Below are 19,075 nucleotides of genomic sequence, written 5' to 3' on the forward strand. Positions count from 1 at the left end.
ATGCTGAGGGACGCACTAAAGCTTGGGGCAGCCGCAGCAACGGTGTAATGGGGAAAGGTCGCTGTCTAAGACCTTTCAGCCACAGTGCACCGAGGGGCTGGGAATTGTTTAGACCACTTGGGCTGTATGACTCACATTGAATGTATGCAGTGAATACTACATGTATCACAATTGTATTGAAGCACCTCAGAGTGCAACATGATCTATGTGGATGACTTAAATACAATTGCACTGTCTGACCATCTGTAATAACCATGTTGAAATGTCTGTAACGTTCATTGATTGTATTGAAGCACCTCATGACCTCATGAAAGTAAGTTGAATCTGGTAGAAACTTTTTGTGTTGGCCATTTTGAAATGTTTTGTAATGTTCTTTCAGCTATTTTATGAATAAAGTATATTTTTCCAAAAAAAATCTGTATCTGCCCTGATGCCCTTTAACCCTGCAAACACTTCAGTTAGACCACCCGCAACCTGCAGATTCCCCAGAGAATACAAAGCAAGACTTTGCAATCTCTTCTTACAATTTTACACTTTAAGTTCCAAGCAGCAACTGTGTTATTCTTAAACCTGAAAAATTAGGATGAATTTTTGGAAACTTTTTTACAAATTCAATGAGTGTGATCTGGATATATTTAAAAGTAACTTCTGAGATTAGGGTCATCCCTTAAACAAGTAAATATTTAACAAATAAAAACAGAAAATTCTGGAAATACTCAGCAGGTCTGGCAGCATCTGTTGAAACAGAAACAGAGTTAATGTTTCAGGTTGGTGACCTTTCAGATATTCATTTCTGTTTGTTTTGTTCAAAGTTATTTTTTAAAAGTAAAAAGGAGAATGATCACAGTGTGTCCAGTGTTAGGACAGCGTAACTCCCATTATTGAGACAGTGTAGACCCACAGTACAGAGGAGAGTGACCATAGTGTGTCCAGTGTTAGGACAGTATAGACCCACAGTATAGAGGAGAGTGACCACAGTGTGTCCAGTGTTAGGACAGTGTAGACCCACCATACAGAGGAGAGTGACCACACTGTGTCCAGCGTTAAGACAGTGTCGACCCACAGTACAGAAAAGAGTGGCCACTGTGTGTCTAGTGTTAGGACAATACAGACCAGGAGACCAGGGATGTACTTTTTCATCTGGCCCACGATGAGATTTCAAAATCTCCCCCCCACCACCCCAGCATGCTGCTCTCTAGGTCAGCCGCCGCCAAGTTCTGATGCCTGAGCCTCAGCCTCAGTCATCAGTGGCCCAGGCTGTGGGGAGAGAGCAAGGCCCGAGATCCAGGAGCAGGAGTGCAAGGCAGGGACGGGAAGCTTCTGGCTGCCGGTCAGGTGGCGAGAAAGAGAGACAGAGTGGGAAAGGAGAGAGAGACAGACAGCCAGAGTGGGAAAGCAGAGAGAGACGGACAGAGTAGGAAAGGAGAGAGAGAGAGACAGAGTGGGAAAGGAGAGAGAGAGAGAGAGATACAGAGTGGGAAAGGGGAGAGAGACACACACAGAGTGGGAATGAGAGAGAGAGACAGACAGAAAGAGTGAGAAAGGAGGGAGACAGAGAGAGAGAAAAGCCAGCTGCGAGTGGCAACATTATCAGTGCCAGCAGACATAACAAGGCTCATTAAGGAAAAGCAAACTCAGCCATTGCATTAAAGCAATGGGTGATTTGAACATTTCTACATTCTCTCTAAAAATATATAAACTAAATTGGTTTTTACATGTGTGGCCTGCGACTGATTTTGTCTATGTGTGAGTGGCTTTTGATAAGAAAATGGTTGCCTACCCCTGGTGTAGACCCACAGTACAGATGAGAGTGACTACAGTGTGTCCAGTGTTGGGACAGTGTAGATCCCTAGTACAGAGGGGAGTGACCACAGTGTGTCCAGTGTTGAGAAAGTGTAGACCCACAGTACAGGGAGAATGTCCACTGTGTGTCCAGTGTTGGGACAGTGTAGACCCACAGTACATAGAAGAGTGACCACAGTTACTTTTTTTAAAGTAAAAAGGAGAATGATCACAGTGTCTCCTGTGTTAGGACAGTGTCAACCCACAATAGAGGGGAGTGACCACTGTGTGTCTAGTGTTGGGACAGTGTAGACCCACAGTACATAGAAGAATGACCACAGTGTGTCCAGTGTTGGGACAGTGTTGATCCACAGTACAGAGGAGAGTGACCACAGTGTGTCCAGTGTTGGGACAGTGTAGATCCACAGTACAGAGGAGAATGACCACAGTGTGTCCAGTGATGGGACAGTGTTGATCCACCGTACAGAGGAGAATGACCACAGTGCATCCAGAGTTGGGACAGTGTAGATCCATAGTACAGAGGAGAGTGACCACAGTGTGTCCAGTGTTGGGACAGTGTAGATCCACAGTACAGAGGAGAATGACCACAGTGCATCCAGAGTTGGGACAGTGTAGATCCATAGTACAGGGAGAATGACCACAGTGTGTCCAGTGTTGGGACAGTGTAGATCCACAGTACAGAGGAGAGTGACCACAATGTGTCCAGTGTTAGGGGACAGTGTTGATCCACAGTACAGAGGAGAGTGGCCACAGTGTGTCCAGTGATGGGACAGTGTTGATCCACAGTAGAGTGACCACAGTGTGTCCAGTGATGGGACAGTGTTGATCCACAGTACAGAGGAGAGTGACCACAGCGTGTCCAGTGATGGGACAGTGTTGATCCACAGTACAGAGGAGAGTGACCACAGTGTGTCCAGTATTGGGACAGTGTAGATCCACAGTACAGAGGAGAATGACCACAGTGCATCCAGAGTTGGGACAGTTTAGATCCATAGTACAAGGAGAATGACCACAGTGTGTCCAGTGTTGGGACAGTGTAGATCCATAGTACAGAGGAGAGTGACCACAATGTGTCCAGTGTTAGGGGACAGTGTCGATCCACAGTACAGAGAAGAATGACCACAGTATCTCCAGTGTTGGGACAGTGTTGACCCACAGTACAGAAGGGAGCCTTTTAATCAGAAAAATTAATGGAATTTCATAATGATAGCTGGGCTAAACGGGTTATATTTTGGGTAAAGTTTGCATAGACTTAGCTTGTATTCCCTGGAGTGTACAAGATTAAGTGGTGATCTAATTGAGGTGTTTAAGATGAACAAAGGATTTGATATGATAGATAAAGAGAAACAACTCTTTCCCCCATAAGGCTGTTAGGAAGCGGGGGAGGGGGGTGGGGGGTGGTGTCAATTGAACGTTTCAAAACTGAGATTGATAGAATTTAGTTGAGTGTGGCTATTAGGGGTTGCAGAGCCAGGGCAAATAGAATTAAGATCACCATAATATAATTAAATGGGGGAACGGGCTGGAGGGGCTGAATGGTCTCCTCCTGTTCCTGTGACGATGCTATTCACCTGTTTCGATAAAAGCCGCTAGAGATTCAAGGCAAGAGGAAGTAGGGAGGGAATGGGTTGGAGTTGGGCTGGGTACAATCCTGCAGCTGAGCAGTTCCAGGCGGGACTCTGCCCATCCCTTCGCTTCATGTTCGGAGGTTCAGTGCCTTCCTCCTCCTCCTCCTCCTCCGGAGCCGCACTGATTCTCCACATCTCTGGCCCCAGCCTCGCCCAGCCCGGCTATGTTCAGCTCCAAACCGCCGGCAATCCTGCCGTCCTACTTCACCGAGTATACAGAGGCAGACAAGCTGGATATTAGCACCAAGGTGCAACTGCACGGAGTCCTGTGGAAGAGACCCTTCGGGAGACAGTCTGCTAAATGGTCCAAAAGGTGACTTACTCTTTATTTTTTTTTTGAGTGCTGTTAACCTCAGACGTTAACTGGCTGAGGCTTCCTGACTGCTCAGCCTTTTGTTTAGGGCTTTGTCGTTGGATTTTAGTTTTATTTATTTGTGTCGGTTGTTTCTCTTTTTGTTTGTCTTTTCTGTCTGCACCTTGCTTCTTTCGGTGCTCAGGCTGCTCCAGTGCGGTTGAAATCTGCCCAGATTTAAAATTAACATTCACCAGGGCAATAAATCCGGGCTGTTATTTCTCTGCTTTGGCAGGTGAGTGTTTTCATAGCTCCGCCTTCAAAACAAATTATGGCCCAAAAAAAGTTCACCTTTGGGTAGATTTTCCTTCGGGTAGAGTCAGTCAGAGCCAGCTCCTTTTTTTCAGTGGCTGCATTGTTTTTATAATCAGCTCAGTCACTATCGGTGCCCAACCGGTTTCTAAACAAGCGCCCTTTAAACATCAGAGAGCGGGGATGTGGGGGCTGGTCCTGCAGTCATTAGATCACAAGCTGAAATGTGAAAGTCTGGCACTGTTATTCGTTTTAATCGATGGTCCGACCAATGCCTGCAAAACTCTTTTAAATATAATGATTGTGTTTCTACTACGCTTTCTAAAGAATAAGAGAGATATTTCTAGTGGATTCTTGTGACTGACACATGATCTATATCGAGCTGGAGGTAACCCCACTAGGTATAAATGACACCGAGTGAATTGTCTATTTTAACTTCCAGAGAGTTGAAGTCCAACCATGCAATATTAGCAACATAGGTGGTTGCGTTGCTATAAAATTCCTCTCCTGTTGGTTTAATGAATTTTTATGAGGGAAACTGCTTGATAATCTTGTTGCATTCTAGAAGTGGGATGATAAGTGGCAAATAACAATCACACACACAAGTGCCAGGCAATGATCATCTTCAACAAGAGAGAATCTAACTAACTTCCCTTGACATTCAAGGCATTACCATCCCTGAATCTCCCACCATCAACATCCTAGGGGTTACCACTGACCAGCCACATAAATGCTGTGGCTACAAGAGCAGGTCAGAGGCTGGGAATTCTGTAGTGAGTAACTCACCTCCTGACTCCCCAAAGCCTGTTCACTATCTACAAGGCACAAGTCAGGAGTGTGGTGAGTGCAGCTCAAACAGCACTAAAATAGTTCAACACCATCCAGGACAAAGCAGCTCGCTTCATCAGTACCCCATCCATCACCTTAAACATTCACTTCCTCCAGCACCAACACACAGTAGCAGCAGTGTATAATATCTACAAGGTGCGCTACAGTAACTCAGTAAGCCTCCTTTGGCAGTACCTTCCAAACACACAGCCTCTACCACCTAGAAGGAAAAGGGCAGCAGACATATGGGAACATCACCACCTGCAGGGATCCCTCCAAGTCACATACCATCCTGACCTGGAACTATATCGCTGTTCCCTCACAGTCGTTGGATCAAAATCATGGGACTCCCTTCCAAATAATGCTGTGGGTGTACCCACACAACAGGGACTGCAGCAGTTCAAGAAGGCAGGTCACCATCACCTTGTCGAGGATAATTGAGGATAGGTAATAAATGCTGAAGATTAGCAATTCCCACACCAATGAATGAATAATAAAAAAAATCGCTGGTTATAGTGATCCTGGCTGCAGTGACAGTGCTTTGACATCCTCAGGATGGCAGACTCTAGCACGTCAGTGCAAAAGACAACCATCTTCAGCCAGAATGGTGAGTGGATGATCCACCTCAGCCTTCTCCAGAGGTCCCCAGCATCACAGATGCCAGTTTTCAGCCAATTCGATTCATACCGTGTGATATCAAGAAATGGCTGAAGGTACTGGATACTGAGTAATAAAGACTTGTGCTCCGGAACTAGCCCATCCCTGGCCAAGTTGTTGCAGTACACCTACAATGCTGGCATCTAGCCGGCAATGTGGAAAATTGCCCAGGTATGTCCTGTTCACAAAAAGCAGAACAAATCCAACCCACCCAATTACCGCCCCATCAGTGTACTCTCGATTATCAGCAAAGTGATGGAAAGTGTCATCAACAGTACAAATGGCACTTACTCACCAATGTCCTGCTCACCGATGTTCAGTTTGGGTTCCGCCAAGGCCTTTCAACTCCAGACCTCATTATAGAATTAGGCTTAACATGGATAAAGGAGCTGAATTTCAGAGGTGAGGAGAGAGTGACTGCCTTTGACATCAAGACAGCATTTGACTGAGTGTGGCATCAAGGAACCCTATCAAAATTAAAGTGAATAGAAATAGAGGCAAAACTCTGCATTGTTTAGAGTCATACCTAGCACATAGGAATGTAGTTCTGGTTGTTGGAGACCAATCATCTCAGCTCCAGGGCATCGCTGCAGGAGTTCCTCAGGGTAGTGTCCTAGGCCTAACCATCTTCAGCTGCTGCATCAAAGTCCTTCCCTCCATCATAAGGTCAGAAGTGGGGATGATTGTTCAGTGTTCAGTGCCATTCGCAACTCCTCAGATTCTGAAACAGTCTATGCCTGCATGGAGCAGCACCTGAATAACATTCGGGCTTGGGCTGATAAATGACAAGCAACTTTTGTGCCACACAAGTGCCAGGCAATGACCATCTCCAACAAGAAAAAATCTAACCATCTCCTCTTGACATTCAATGGCATTACCATCATTGAATCTCCCACGGTCAACATCCTGGGGGTTACAAAAATAAAAACAAAAAACTACTGCGGATGCTGGAAATCCAAAACAAAAACAGAATTACCTGGAAAAACTCAGCAGGTCTGGCAGCATCGGTGGAGAAGAAAAGAGTCGACGTTTCGAGTCCTTACTCGAAAACTCGAAACGTCAACTCTTCTTCTCCACCGATGCTGCCAGACCTGCTGAGTTTTTCCAGGTAATTCTGTTTTTGCTTTTATCCTGGGGGTTACTATTGATCAGAAATTTAAGTAGGCCAGCCATATAAATACTATGGCTACAAGGGCAGGTCAGAGGCTGGGAATTTTGTGGCGAGTAACTCGCCTTTTGATTCCGTAAAGCCTGTCCAACATCTACAAGGCACAAGTCGGGAGTGTGATGGAATACTCTCCACTTGCCTGGGTGAGTGCAGCTCCAACAACACTCAAGATGGCTGACACCATCCAGGACAAAGCAACCCGATTGATCAGCACCCCATCCAGCACTTTAAACGTTCACCTACTCCACCATTGGCAGCAGTGTGTACTATATACAAGATGCACTGCAGCAACTCACCAAGGTTCCTTTGACAGTACCTTCCAAACCCACGACCTCTACCACCTAAAAGGACAAGGGCAGCAGACGCATGGAAACACCACCACCTGAAGATTCGTCTCCAAGTCGCACATCATCCAGATTTGAAAATACCGGAGACCACAGCATATAAATTGACCCGGTAACCCCATTTTCTCGGCGCCAGAAACTTGTTTGCACATATACTAGGCGTATAAGTCGAACACCGCCCCCCTTTTCAGCCATGTTATGCTATACTCTCATTAGTAGTCAGCTCCACAAATGGATGTTTCACTTACCTTATAACTGTGTGCAAGGGATTAAGCAGGAGATATTGGCTATGTTGCAAAGATGTGTGGGAATTTAAGACATGCCCACACACATCCCCCGCGTGGTGATGAAAAAGATGGCGACCAGCCACAATCATGCCAGCGTATGCTTGGTATATAAGTTGACCCCCATTTTTGGAGGGATTTTTTGAGGCTTTGAAGGTTGACTTATATAATGGCATCTAGGGTATATTGATGTTCCTTCACTTTCACTGGGTCAAAATCCTGGAACTCCCTTCCTAACAGCACTATGGATGTACCTACACCACATGGGCTGTAGTAGTTCAAAAAGGCAGCATTTTCTCATGAGCAATTAAGGATGGACAATAAATGCTGGTCTTGCCGGCAATGTTCATATCCTGTCAAAGAATATTTTTTATTTAAATCACTGGTTGTAGTTATCCCTAGCTGTAGTGACAGAAAAGGAAAACTGTGCATATACTGGAAACCTGAAATAAAAACAGAAAATACTTAGCAGATTTGGCAGGCGCTGCGGGGAGAGAAACAGACTTAATGCTTCAGGTTGATGACCTTTCATCAGAACTCCAGATCAGAACTCTTTATAGTGATTGCTGATTGTTGTGATCATTGGTCTGCAACATTGATGAGGTATGAGCTCTTTAATGTTACATTACCAGAATGCTAGTTTAAGACTGAACAAATACAGCGCAAAAAGGTTGTAATATTGGTTTGGCTCAGTATCTAAATAATCATCTGTTTAAGGTGCCAGAAAGCACTTAGCAACACAATTTAGTAGTAGTGTATACAGTATTGGATCACTCAGTGATCAGTTTGTTATAGTAACCAATTAACTTTCTGGCCAAATCAGTTGTTATTGCTGGATTTCAAGAAGTTTTAAATGGATTGATGCCCAAGAAAATAACTGTTCTGAGTGCTTTAATAGAATCCTAGGAACAAAGGGAGGCTCTTCAGCCCCTCCAGCCTCTTCGGTCATTCAGTTAGATCATGGCTGATCTGCACCTTAACTCCATCAACCTAGCTCCAAAACCTTTGATTAATTTTTGTTAGGCAAGGGTGTTAACCTCAGTTTTGAAATTTTCAATTGATCCTGGCCTAGACAGCTTTCTGAATTAGAATGCCAGATTCCCATTACTCTTTGTGAAAAGATAAGCTTTCTGACATTGCTCCTGAGCTGCTTAGCTTTAATTTTAAGGTTATGCCCCCCTTGTTCTGGACTCCCCCACCAGAGGAAATATCCTATCAAATCATTTAATCATCTAAAATACCTCAATTAGATCAACCTTAATCTTTTATGTTCAAAGGAATACAAGTCTACTCTGTGTAACCTATCCTCATAATTTAATACTTCGGACCCTGGTATGATTCTGGTGAATCTGCACTGTAGCCCCATCAAAGCTAGTATATCTTTCCTGAAGTGTGGTGAAACTCTGTGTTGAGTTTTCTTATTGATACCAATGAGTTGAATCCTCATGTTATATGTTTTTAATTGTATACCATCCAACACAGACAGAATTTCAGTTGAGATATCATCCAATTGAACACAATTGGGTATTGTTTTAAATGTCACTGGGAAGATTTTAGTTTAGTTTGGTACTGTATGATATTGTCTGAGTGATCTGGCACACTGAATCTTTTCCTCTTTTCCAGATTCTTCCTCATCAAGGACAGTTTTTTGCTCTATTATGCGGAAAATGAAAGAAAAAACTTTGAGAGCAACAGATACTTCAACATACACCCCAAGGTCAGTAACTGCTGCTCAGTGCAATGTATTCAGTGAATAAAGGAAAATCTCCCAACAACAGTGTCCTCTGTGACTCTGGTATCTTAGTCAGTCTCTTACTCAGAATATTGTGGTTCAACTCCCTCTCCAGACAGTTCAGCACACATTAGATTGCAGTTCTAGAGAGAGTGCTACACTGTCGGAGGTGCCAGTATTTAGATGTGACATTGAACCTGCTCTCTCAAGTAGATGTACAAGATCCCAAGGTGTTATTTCAAAGAAGAGCAGGGGAATTCTCCTTAGTGTCTTAGCCAATATTTATCTCTGAACCAACATCACTAAAACAGATTATCTGGTTAATATTATGATGCTCCCGTCAGTCAGGGACAGTTTCTTCTTAATTGTGTCAATTAATGCTAGCACTAGATGCAACAGCAATTTGCATTTATAAAGCACTTTTAATGCAGTAAAATGTCCCAAAATGCTTCACAGGAGCCATCAAACAAAATTCGACACTGAACCACATAATGAGATAATAGGGCAGGTCAGGACAGGTGACCAATAGCTTGGTCAAAGAGACAGGTTTTAAGGAGTAGCTTAAAGAAGGTGACTGAGGTAGGGAGGTTTAAGAAGGGAATTCCAGAGCTTAGAGCCAAGGCAATTGAAAGCATGGCCACCAATGGTTGAATGATTAAAATCAAGATTTCTCAAGAGGCCAGAATTAGAGGAATGCAGATTTCTCAGAGGGTTGTGGGGCCGGATAGAGTACAGAAATAGGGAGGGATGAGGTCATGGAGAGATTTGAAAACAAGGATCAGAATTTTAAAAATTGAGATGTTGCATAACCTGAAGCCAGTGTAGGTAAGCGAACACAGGTGGATGAACAGGACTTGGTGCGAGTTAGGATAGGGGCAGCAGAGCTTTGGAAAATCTGAAATTTACTTTGAGTGTAGTTGGGAGACCATCCAGGAGAGCATTGGAAAAGGTAGGTGGAGGTGACAGGTGTCTAGTCTACCAGCTGCAGAGCTGGCAGGAGCCTCACATCACCTTTGTAGGTAACGCCCTCATATGAAGTGCCACTATGGACAGAGGCAGACCTTCCCAGGGATCAAGGACACTGGGGGTAGAAGTCCCACCCACCAAGAGCTGACAACCAATCAGAGGCTGGCAGCTGTATTGAAATGGGCAGAGTCTCTGGGTAGGCACTGGGTGCTCCTTGTAGCACACCCACCTGAGACTGGATGGATCCCATGCCACCCTTGAGTGGGGGTGGTCGTGGGGTATTGGTCGCGGGGTAGGGGTGTCAACAGCAAGGGTAGGGGATGGCTCTCAGTTGTTCGCCCCCATCCTTCCTGATGTTAGGTCCCTCGACTAGGCACTGAATGACTATGAATGAGGGAAACCGCACCCCCCACCAACCGAGATCCTGCAAGCAGCCCTGCATGGTTTGCCTATAATGCTCCCCAGCAGGGTGAGCCCTCTGCCTGTCCCTGGGTTAATATTGACAGCGGCGTGATGAGGCTCTTAAGTGTGCATTAATTGTCCACTTAAGGATCTCAATTGGTGATGAGGCAGGCAGGCTGTCCATGGGCTTTCCTGCCACAAACTCAATTGGGGTGGAGCCGGGAAGGTGATAGGGTACCCACCCACCTAATTAAATGACCCCTGCTACCAAATCCGCCACAGGGGAGGGAATTAAATTCCGCCCATCAACTCTAGAGATAACAAAAGCATGGATGGGCCACATCCTGTACAGTAAATGCAAAGATTTTGCAGCCTTCAATCTTACTCAATGTAGCTTGCTCTATATTACCTCATGCACTATTTTTGTTTTTAAAAATTAAACTGGTCGAGGGCCAAGGAATTTTCTGCTCAATATCTGTGGTTAAAAGTTTCCCAATTGGCTATTTTCAGTAAAATTGTAAATGGATTCCGAGAGAACCTGTTCGTGATTTTACAGAGAATTCCTGTTCATTACAGAGGGAGCCCTTGCCAATCCATTGCTACACATAAGAAGGACTTGTAATTCTACAGCACCTTTCAGGACATCCCAAAGTACTTTACAGCCAATGAAGTTTTTTTGAAATTAGTCACTGTTGTAATGTAGGAAATGCAGCAGCTAATTTGTACACAGCAAGACCCCATGAAGAGCAATGAGATAATGACCAGATAAGCTGTTTTAATGATGTTGGTTGAAGGATAAATATTGGTGAGGACACCAGGGAGAACTCCCTAGCTCTTCTTTGAAATAGTGCCATGGGATCTTTTACATCTACCTGCAAGGGAACATGGGGCTTCAGTTTAATGTCTCATCCAAAAGACAGAAATTCTGACAGGGCAGAATTCCCTCAGTACTGCACTGGAAGTATCAGTCTGGATTATGTGCTGAGGTCTCTGGAGTGGAACTTGAACCCACTGGTGAGTGATAGCAGGAGAGGGTCGCGGGGTGGATGTCATGGGGAGAGGGGGTCTTCTGATTGAGATGCAAGAGTGCTACCCATTCAGCCATGGCTGATACCTAAAAACCAACCAGAAGAATCTTAGTTTTCCCTCCTCCCATCCTGAAGGCTAAAACTCCTGCTGGGAGACAGTTCCATGCATTCTTTCAGCTCTCCATCATGTTCCCCAAGTGGCTAGTCTCCATTTATGTGCATCTCAAAGTTGTCCACAAGCTAGTTGACCATTTTAAAAGCTAGATTCTGGCTGCATTCTACTCCAGTGTAGCTCAGAGCTCTATTAAATGATCGGGTGATTTGTATTCTAATGGATATAGATTCAAAAACATGAAGCCTCAAGAAGTTCTGCTTTTTACTAATGGAAAGCAAGTGCTGAAATGTGAAAATGGGACTGGGACTGGGCCTGGAATCTGGGACATTGGCTGGGACTTCCTTTTGTTCATGGGATGTGATCATTAATGCCTATCCTCAATTGCCCTTCAGAAGGTGGTGCTGAGCCCGTCCTTGAACTGCTGCAATCAATGTGATGTAGGTACACCCACAGTGCTATTAAGGACGGAGGTCTGGGACCTTCCTGAGCTTTGATTTGATTAATTGGTTGAGATTGCTTAGCTCTGTCTATCACTTACTGCTTAGCATGCACATAATCCTGTGGTGTAGCTTCATCAGGTTGGCACCTCATTTTTACCTATGCCTGATGCTGCTCCTGGCATGCCCTCCTGCACTCCTCTTTGAACCAATGTTGAGCCCTTAGCTTGATGGTAATGGTAGAGTGAGGGATATGCCAGGCCATGAGGTTACAAATCGTAGTTGAATACAATTCTGCTGCTGCTGATGGCCCACGGCACCTCATGGGTGCCCAGCTTTGAGCTGATAGGAACATAGGTCTTAGGAGCAGGCTCCGCCATTTAATAAGATCATGGCTGAACTGGTTGTGGTCTCAATTCCACTTTCCTCCCAAAACCCTTGATTCCCCTGTCCAACAAAAATCTATCTAACTCTGCCTTAAAAATATTCAGTGACCCAGCCTCCCCGCTTTCTGGGGAAGAGAATTCCATACGCTAATGACCCTCTGAGAGAAAAGCATTCTTTTCACCTCCGCCTTAAAAGGGGGACCTTTTAAATTGAGTGCTAGATCTGTTCTTGGTCTATCTCATTTAGCATGGCAGTGCCACACAACACAGATCCTCAGTTTGAAGATGGGACCTCGTCTCCATAATACTACCATGGACAGATGCATCTGCGACAGGTAGATTGGTGAGGATGAGGTCAAGTAGGTATTTCTGTCTTGTTGGTTCCCTCACCACTCGCTGCAGGCCCAGTCTGATAGATATCTCCTTTAGGATTTGGCCAGCTCAGTCAGTAGTGGTGCTAAGAAGCCACTCTTGGTGATGGGCATTGAAGTGCCCCACCCAGAGTACATTCTATGTCTCTGTCACCTTTAGTGCTTCATCCAAGTGGTGTTCAACATGGAGTACTGATTCATCAGCTGAGGGTGGGTGGTAGGTGGTAATCAGCAGGAGGTTTCCTTGCCCATGTCTGATCTGATACTATGAGACTTCATGGGGTCCAGAATGAATGTTGAGGACTCCGAGGGCATATCCCTCACAACTGTATACCACTGTGCTGCCACCTCTGGTGGATGTGTCCTGAAGGTGGGACAGGACATACCTCGGAATGATGATGGAGGAACTTGGCACGTTGTAAGTTATGACTCAGTGTGTATGACTACATAAGGCTGTTGCCTGTGGACAGCTCTCCAAATTTTAGCACAAGCCCCTAGATGTTAGTAAGGAGGAACTTGCAGGGTCGACAAGGCTGGGTGTGCCGTTCTTATTTGTGATGCCTAAATCGATACTGGGTGATCTGTCCAGTTTTATTCTTTTTCAACTTTTCTATAGATTGGGACTGGGGGTGGGACAGAGCTGGGCGTGAGCTTTGACAGCTTCTATAGCAGATCATGAAATTTCTTATATAATTCAGGGCTTTCTGAGGTAGATTCTCAACTTGCTGCCTAGGGAAAAAGTGGAGTTTACAGATCGACCGCCCATGAAGAAACTGCCCAGTGATCATATCAGCTGAATCTCCCCTTGTGACCCATTATTCCAGGTTTTGTTGCAGAGCCACAAGTTGGAAACATTCAGACTCACTGTAGTCTTCGAGTAGTGCTCTCATAAACTATCAGTACCACATTGGCATCAATTGGCATCAAATACTTGTAAGTCGCCAGTAACTGAGGCTCTGTCTTTCTGTCATTCTTCAAGAGTCAACCTTGAAATGTTTCCAGCAGGCAGCCTCATGTGACGTGTCCTACAAAATGCACCATTTTTCAGTTATTAGTTGTGACTAAAAATACAGCACTGACCCAAAATACCAATCCCCCAGGCCATGAGCAATATTAAGTGTTGTACTTTAAGCAGCCTTATCATCTCTGGGAGTCTGACTAATTGACCTGTGTTTTTTATCTGTTTGGTCACCTCTCTCAGGAGATTACATTTCCCTGGGTAAGGTGGACAGTGTCTGTATACCTGATGTAAAAGAAAGTGTTACTTGCATTTATGTAGCGCCTTTCACAATCTCAAGATGTCCCAAAGCGCTTTGCAGCCAATGAAGTACTTCTGAATTGTCGTCACTGTTGTAATGCACAACATACAGCAGCCAATCAATGCACAACAATATCCTACAAACTGCAATACGATGATAACCATAGAATCCGTTTTCAGGTCTTGGATGCGGTTCCTTTTTTAATTATGGCACAAACAGGTTACATGAAAAGTTCTGCAAGGACCACCAGACATTTCAAAGCACTTTACAGGCAATGGTCAGAATTCTCCAGTCCCATTGGCATCAGGCATCACGGCGGGTGCGTGGATGGGGGGGTGGGTGGGGGGACAATATAGCAAGAAGGCCAAAAATCGGTTTCATGCTGGTTTGAAAGCACGGCAGAATCACCCAATGATGTCCACCATGGCGGAACGCCAATCCCGCTGGCCACCGATGTGAACTCACTTTGCATCCCACTAATGGGATGCAAAGTAAGGCCTGATTGGAATCATCCCCCCCCATGCCAGATTTATCATTATGCTGGCAGGAAAACACGCCAGCTCAGAACACATCTGGACAAGTGTGACGTGCAGAAGTCGGGATTTACCGTTAGGGCCTTGCTCAGATCGCGACATCTGAAGAGCAGAAGATGCTGGAGCCCAACAGTTACCGGACCATGGGGGAAAATGTGCATCACATGCTGGGCGGATTCTCATGGTCAAGGCTCCACCATGAAACAGCTCACGGAAGGTTGGTGGGCAGAATCATACCAGATTTGCACAAAGTGCAGTAGCGGGCGGGAAAAAAGTCATTTTACCTGCTGGCCACAATGACGGGTTTTTGTGCCGTTTCATCCCATTCCCACCTCATTAATCATGCAGCCACAGGAAACATGCTATCTCGCTGGTGGGCGGCCTCCAATTTTCCCACCACACCGTTACCTCGCCACTTCCTCACACAGCGAGCCATATTTAAACTGCAGTCACGTGCACACTTCTCAATGCTTGCAGCCCAGAACTTCTCTGGTGAAGACATGGCCCCAAAAGCCAAGAAGAGTGCAGCTCCTCATTCAATGACACATCCCTGGTATGCCTTCTGGACACCATGGAGGCCGCCACGATGTCCTCTACCCTGCTCTGGCTGCAGGAGGCCCACTCCAGCTTGGTAGGTGGTGGCAGAGGTGATCAGTGCCAACGCTGCATGAGAGGTTGACCATCCATAGCAGAAAACGGATGAATGATCTTATCTGTGCCACCAGGATAAGGCAACCATCTCGTCACTCTAAACTCACACATTCTCACTGGCATCTCACTCACTGCCAGCTCAAGGAACATCACCACTCACTCTCTCACACAAACCCTCACATCGCCATCTGGCCTCATCTCCTCTGGAGACTGCCTCCTCACCCCTCAACTTCTTGAGGCCACTTGCATAGATCAACATATGCCCCCACACACGCCACACCCTGGCATACCCCCCAGTACAGCCCTCGCCCTGCAGCCTCTTCACTTGCCCAAGGACACTTTCCACCTTCCCCAAGCAAGCCCTAGCCCCGCCGCCACCCCCGACTTATGACTGGTCTGGTAGGAGACCTGCCTGTGAGCCGCCCTAAAAGTGATGTGGTGCTACGTGCCAAGCCTGGTGCTGATGACCGCGAGTGCTGCCCGAAGAAAGGTAGGCAACAAACCTCGAAGTCTCGAGCGAAGTACAGCTTGCCAGGTGCATGTCACTTATTGTGAAACACACCGGCGTGCAATCACACTGACATGCCCGGATGATCCAGCATGAGGGGGTGATTCCAGTGAACAAGGCTTATAATGGGATGCTAAAGTATTTAAATTAGGTTCCCTATATACAGCAGAGGGAAACGCAGCCTGCGTTGACAGGTGGAGCAGACGATCACAAACTGCTTTTACGATGGCATGAAACTGTTATTTGGCCTTCTTGCTGTATAGTCCCACACCGTCCACCTGGAAAATTCCAGCTGATGTCTCGGGTCTGTTTCGGAGCATCACCATCTTGGCCACGGGGTGTTACAGATGATTGGGGAGGGGTGGGGGAGGAAGGTCCAGCTGTGAGTGGGAGAGGAAAGTGTTCTGGGAGGAGTGGGAGAGGAAGGTCTAGGTTTGACTGGGAGAGCAAGGTGTCCTGGGGGGGGTTGAGGTTAGGAGGGGGGAGGAGGGAGTACAGGGGGAGGAACGTGTAAGGGAAGGAGTTTGGAGGGGAGAAGGACTTCATGGGGGAGAAGGACTTCAAGGGGGAGTAAGGGTGGAGGAGGGAGTAAGGGTGGAGGAGGGAGTAAGGGTGGAGGAGGGAGTAAAGGTGGAGGAGGGATAAGTGGGGTATGTCCAGGTGAACATGCAAGGGAAGGGTCTGTGGAGTCAATGACTGCCTCCTGGAGAGCGAACTGATGGTGGGTGTGGTAGGAGGGAATGGTGAGTATGAGAGGGGGCAGAGTGAGCTGGAAGGGTGAGGGTGCGACGGTAGCAGTACAAGGGACCTGGGGGTGGGAAGGAGGAGGTCAGGGAAGTCATTGTGGATGGGGATAGGATCATCAGGAAGATAGGGAAGGTGCACATTTGCCTGGACATCCTAAAAAGACAAGGGTTCGGGTTGGTAAGTGACGGTTGGGAGGTGAAAAGTGATGCCGGGGGGTCAACAACGATGCCGGGGGGTCAACAACGATGCAGGACAGGACATGGGTAACTGAGGGAGGGGAAAGGACGGGGAAGCTGAGCAGAAACGTGACGACTGCCAGTTTTTTCAAATCAAAAGTGAGCGGAGCCTCGTGTTGGATGTGCACAGGTGCTGCATGGGAGTGTGATCAGTGGGTGGGCAGAGATGCGGGTCAGCTCAGATGGACAACTGAAAGCAAACCCTAGCAGGCAGCATTGAAAATGCTCGGGACATTGAGATGAGCGTGATGGAGGAAGGCTCCCTGTGTGTGGGAGAGTGGTTGCACGAGGCTCCGAAAGGCCCTGTCATACACACACTTCTCCCTCCAGAATCATACATGGTCCGGCTGCGCGCAGCCGAACTGCTAGTCAGCGGGGAGGGTGCAGGGGCAGGACTCGCGAAGCCTGTCAATGAAGCTGAAAGACACCATTACACATTACTCAGTGAAAGTGAATATATTTTCAGATTATAAAGTGACAAATGTGTCCACTCGTGCAACTACTTGTGATCAGACATTCTTAACTTTTTCAGGACAACCACTTCTTCCAGGTGCTGCCCTGGCATCTGCAGGAGGGGGGAGACAGCCTGTGCAATGGTTGGCCCTGTTGCCTCTGATGACTTTGGCATGCATCCTCTGGGGAGCCGAGGCCTTGAGGGCCCCAGCTTGCTTTGGCTGCCCTCCTGTGGGCCAGCTGCTCCCTCTGCAGTGACAGAGCATGAGGTTGAGGGGGTCACAGGCAAAGAGAACTTGGAGGGAGCAGACAGCCTCTGAGATTCCTGAGTGGATGACCCAGGGGTGTCCAGCTACTGCTCCTCTTCCCTTTGGGTGCCTGAGGGCCCCAGCCTGACTCCTTGAGGAGAAGGAGCACCTGGAGGGATGTCGAGGTGCCTCGTTTCCCTCTTGCGTTGCCATTGCAGGAACTCACCCATGGTACTGCAACGGAGTGCAGGTGTGTGTGCATCCCCGCGTTCTTCTAGACCAGGGTCTCCATGGCGTCTGGCATCCTTCCCATGGAGGCCTCCATGCATGCACATGTGGGCACCACTTCATCAGAGAGCAGGCGGCCGCACTCGTTCGATTGCATACCACTCCTGAGGGCTTGCAACAGCTCTGCGTGATGATCGCCTGCGTTCTGCTGATTCTCCACAATGAGCTGGAAGGCCAAATTCAAAGGCTCGTCATCTGACTCGGACCTCACAGCTGCCTCTTCCCCAGCAGTCCTCTGAGTGCTGGGGAGCTCAGCTGAACCTGCCTCCTGCCGGGGACACATGTCCGTGCGGTGACCACCGAGCCTGCTCTAGATCTAGGTCCTACCGAGGTCCATGCCTCTGCGCTGGTGGAGGGTGTGGGTAAGCGCTGTGACGGGTCTTCCAGGCTGCTTATTTCCAGCTCTTCAATGGAGGAGGTATCCCTTTGTCTGAAGATGAGGACCTGGATGGAGCTGAGGGACTGGTTGGCTGAGAGTGTTGGTCGCTTGGCAGAGCTTCCTGTAAACCAAAATAGCGATAATTAGTGCATGTCAGCAGAGTCAAAAGCAGGAGAGAGAGCACTCACAGTTGGGCCGAGAGAGGGATGATGTGGAGCAGGATCCTCCACTTGGGAGTTCGTGCCAACCTCAATGTAACTGCAGACACAGTCCGTATCTTCACCAGTCAGTGCGATAGCATGCTCCTCAAAGTGAGTGAGGGACCTAACGTGGGCCACTCCACCCCAGTCTAGGACCTCTCCCTGTTGTTGTGAGCCAGCTTCTCCAGCATGGGAACAGATGGAGAGAGCATGAACAGGACACATGGCACTGCGTGGAATGTTTCTGTGGTGAGCAGAGCCGTGGATGGGTTGAGGACGTGAGCTCGAGAGGACATGAGCCTGATGGAGATGTGAGGGTGTTTGTGAGAGTTAGTGGTCTTGTCCTTTGAGGTGTGAGATCCTTGTGGATGTGTGATGGGTTTGTGTGTGTGAGTTGAGAGTGATGAGGTGGTTGACTTACCCTGGCGGAATGGATGAGAGCATTCATCCTCTTCCTGCACTGGATGGCTGGCCTCCTCTGTGCTCCAGTGATGCTGACCGCTGCTGCCACTGCCTCCCAGGCCAGATCGGTCACTCTGGTGGACCTCCTGTGGCCAGAGTGGGAGTAGAGGACATGGTAGTGGCCTTCCACTGCATCCAGCAGGTGCCGCAGAGAGGCGTCAGTAATTTGGGGGCTGCCGTCTTCTTTGCTTTTGGGGCTGTCACCTGGAGCAGTCCTGCTCTGAAGACCATGAAGTAGGCATGCGCTCAGGTGCGCTTTAAATATGGCGCCCAGAGTGAGGCACTGAGGTCACGGCGTGGCGGGCAAATCTGAGCCCGCCCGCCAGCGATCCGGCTTGTTCCCCGTGACTGCATAATC

General features: G+C 47.4%; 1 protein-coding gene across 3 annotated transcripts in view; it reads left to right on the forward strand.

Moving 5' to 3' along the window:
* Window positions 1–3,476: 3,476 nt before the first annotated feature.
* Window positions 3,477–19,075, forward strand: part of plekhd1 (pleckstrin homology domain containing, family D (with coiled-coil domains) member 1) — a 100,922-nt gene continuing 85,323 nt past the window's right edge. For all 3 annotated transcript variants that reach the window (XM_078562985.1, XM_078562986.1, XM_078562988.1), the window contains exons 1-2: window positions 3,477–3,744; window positions 8,940–9,033. In XM_078562985.1, coding sequence (XP_078419111.1) covers window positions 3,596–3,744; window positions 8,940–9,033 — 243 coding nt within the window. In that variant the 5' untranslated portion in view covers window positions 3,477–3,595. The remainder of the gene's footprint in view (window positions 3,745–8,939; window positions 9,034–19,075) is intronic.

This window comes from Cetorhinus maximus, chromosome 18 (genome assembly GCF_964194155.1).
Source record: "Cetorhinus maximus chromosome 18, sCetMax3.hap1.1, whole genome shotgun sequence".
In the NCBI taxonomy this organism is placed as follows: domain Eukaryota; kingdom Metazoa; phylum Chordata; class Chondrichthyes; order Lamniformes; family Cetorhinidae; genus Cetorhinus; species Cetorhinus maximus.